This window comes from Monoraphidium neglectum (assembly GCF_000611645.1).
Source record: "Monoraphidium neglectum strain SAG 48.87 unplaced genomic scaffold scaffold00505, whole genome shotgun sequence".
NCBI classification, from domain to species: Eukaryota; Viridiplantae; Chlorophyta; class Chlorophyceae; order Sphaeropleales; family Selenastraceae; genus Monoraphidium; species Monoraphidium neglectum.
The window spans coordinates 14,401-17,298 of record NW_014013123.1 but is presented as its reverse complement, the minus strand read 5'-3'; the positions used below and the strand labels follow the sequence as shown (position 1 = coordinate 17,298).

The 2,898-nt window shown below is 66.4% G+C and overlaps 1 protein-coding gene across 1 annotated transcript in view; it reads left to right on the top strand.

Moving 5' to 3' along the window:
* The window catches only part of MNEG_3850 (Conserved oligomeric Golgi complex subunit 8), a gene marked incomplete at both ends in the record, with an annotated part of 4,470 nt that overhangs the window by 963 nt on the left and 609 nt on the right, over positions 1-2,898 (top strand). Inside the window, 6 exons of the mRNA XM_014047675.1 lie at positions 169-277; positions 637-751; positions 1,018-1,115; positions 1,412-1,544; positions 1,811-2,002; positions 2,327-2,821. Coding sequence (XP_013903129.1) covers positions 169-277; positions 637-751; positions 1,018-1,115; positions 1,412-1,544; positions 1,811-2,002; positions 2,327-2,821 — 1,142 coding nt within the window. The remainder of the gene's footprint in view (positions 1-168; positions 278-636; positions 752-1,017; positions 1,116-1,411; positions 1,545-1,810; positions 2,003-2,326; positions 2,822-2,898) is intronic.

Here is a 2,898-nt window from a genome sequence, read left to right as displayed (position 1 = left end):
CCCCCCCCCTGTGCCACGCCAGCTGCTGCCCCCGCGCCACCCCGCCGAAGGCCCGCCCACATCATTGCAGCGCGCCAAAGCGGCTGCACTTTGTCGATGCCCCGCTCGCAACCCGTCCGCCGTTCCCCGACACCGAGCGGCGCGGCCCCCACCGCCTCGAACCCCCAGCGCAACAGGCGACGCTGCTTGAGTTGCTGGAGGCGCCCCAGCTGATGGACACGTGCGTTCGCAACGGCATCTACGACGAGGCACTGGATCTGGCCGCCTTCATCAACAGGTCGGTGTGCGGTCGTGCTGTTGATGCTGTTGGGTGGGGGGCTCGTGTGTCGCCATGGGTGCGTGCGTCTGTTTGTGTATGCGTGTGTGTTCTTGCGTGTATGCAATGTGTATGTGTGTGTATTTGTTTGTGAGAGTGTGTGAGCGTGAGCATGTGCGTGTGTGTGTGTGTGCATGTGAGCGTGTGTGTGTGCATGTGCGTGTGTGTGTGCGCGCGCGTGCGCGCGTGTGTGTGTTTGTGGCTGTGTGTTTGTGTGATTTTTTTCCTGCGACTATGTGTGCGTGTCCACGTGGGTGTGAGTGTGTACAACACGTGGCCCCGCATGTGAGGGTAACCCCACAACCTGTCCCTCTTAACAGGCTGGGGCTGCTGCACCCGGAGCTGCCCATCATCCAGCTGCTGCAGCGCCAGGCGGCAGAGGTGTCGGCCTCCATGCTGTCGCAGCTGCTGCAGCGGCTGAGGGGCAGCATACAGGTGAAGACCCCCGCGCGCGCTACCGGGGCCGGCCGCACTGCAAAGGTCACATGTGTAATGTACGCAGGGTGACTGCTCGAAGGAGCTCGCTGCCGGGCCTGACCACACCATGCAACCCCGCCCGACGCCCTCCTTCGTGCAGTCACCCTGCGTACGTTGCACACGTGGTCTTTTTCCACCATTGCGTTTTCGGCCCGTGATGCACATAGGCGCCATGCACACCTGCTGAAAAGAAACCCGCTCCGCTGTCACACACATTCGAGCAGCTGCCCGAGTGCCTCCGCGTCATCGGCTACCTGCGGCGCATGGCGGCCTACTCGGAGGGCGACCTGCGGCTCCAGTTCCTGAGCTGCCGCGAGCAGTGGTGCGCCTGCGGCGCTGCCGCGGCCGCGGCCGCCGCCTGCCGCGATGCTGGCGCTGGCGGCGGCGCCGTTGCCGCCGTCCTGATGGGTTGCTCTCGCTCACACAATTGCACCCAGTGACAGGGCCCGGCCTGCCGTGCTCACGTCCCATTCGTATCCCTCCACCCTGCTTTGACACTGGCGGACAAGAAAGAATGTCTATTCGACCAACCAAGCAACCGACTAACCAATAATTGACCACCCAATCAACCGGCTGATTGACCAACCATCCATCCGGACTGCAATGCCATTGCACCAGGTTTTCCGGCCTGGTCGCTGAGCTGGATGAGGGGGACAGCTACGAGTACGTCAAGGCGCTGACCGACGTGTACCGCCTCAACATGTTCGACGTACTCATGCAGTACAGGGCCATCTTCTTCGACGCGCCGCAGGTTGGCAGCAGCAGTACACGCCCCCGCTACCTCGCCTTACCTCAACGTGGCTGTGTTTCGCGGGGCGGGTCCTCGCCAGTCTGCATCCCAGGGGCAAGACCCCTGTGACCAGCGACAGCGCGGCAACTCTGCCGTGCTGTCAGAAATGCCGTTCGTCCTATTCATTTCGCGCTGTCACAGCCAGCAGCGCGTCCCTGTTTGTGTCGTCCGCGCCCCCACTGCTGGCCCGCCACTGCCAACCACCACCCCACCCCTTTTGCATCCAGGAGGGCAAGCCGCAGGCCGGCGCGCGGGACAGCGCGGCGCTGCACAGCTGGGTGCAGCACCGCGTCGCGGCCTACCTGGCGGCGCTGCGCGCGCACCTCCCCAACGTGACCGAGGGCGGCGGGCTGGCGTCGGTGCTGGAGCACTGCAACTACTGCGGGGCGTCCCTCAGCAGGGTCGGGCTGGACTTCCGGGTGCGTGGGTGTGCGGGGTGGCTGGCAGGGCCGCCACAGCAACGCGGTCAGACTCGCGTTGCTGAGGGGCAGAGGTCTGAAACAGCTGTCGGGCGCCGTTCGGTGTGCGGCTGATGGGGTGGCCGTTGCGAGGCCCTGGCCCCGTGCGCCGCCTCCTGCACGCGTGGGCCGCGGGCCGGGCGCGGCTGAGTGAAGGGCCACAAACGCCTGTCTTGAGATCAGGCCCTGCGCTTTTTGGGATGCAATAACACAAGGCGCGATATCCTTGCGCCTCATTGTTGCAATCGCTTCCTCTTTGCATGACGGCCTGGCGTGCACCTGCAGGCGCTGTTGGCGCCGGTGCTGGAGCTTGTGACGCTGCAGCTGTTTGGCAGCTGCCTGGCAGTCGCCGTCGACGCCTTCACTTCGCGCCTGGACAGCCACAAGTGGGTTGCCATGCCGGCGCCCATGTTCAAGCAGCAGCAACAGCAACAGAGATCCGACGGCGGCGGCGAAGCCGGGCCGCCGGGCGGCGAGCAGGCGGCGCAGCGGGCGGAAGGCAATGCCAACGGCGGCGGCGGCGGCGGCGCAGGCGACGACTTGTCGCCGCCCTATGCGTTGATGGAGAACCTGCCGCTCGCCGTTTTGACCAACGGCGTACTGTCCGCGCTCAACGAGATCCGCCACTGCAGCCTGCTCGCGCTCCGCCGCCCGATGGCAGCGCTGCTGCAGGCCTCGCTCGAGCGCGCGGCGGGCGCGCTGGCGCAGCACCGCGCGGCGCGGCCGCTGGGGGAGGGGGAGCTGGTGCTGTTCAAGGCGGCGGTGCACGCACACGGGGAGGTGGTTGTGCCATATCTGTCCGCCTGCTTCGCGCGGCTGTTCGCGGCCGCGCCCGACGGTGGCGGCGGCAGCGGCGG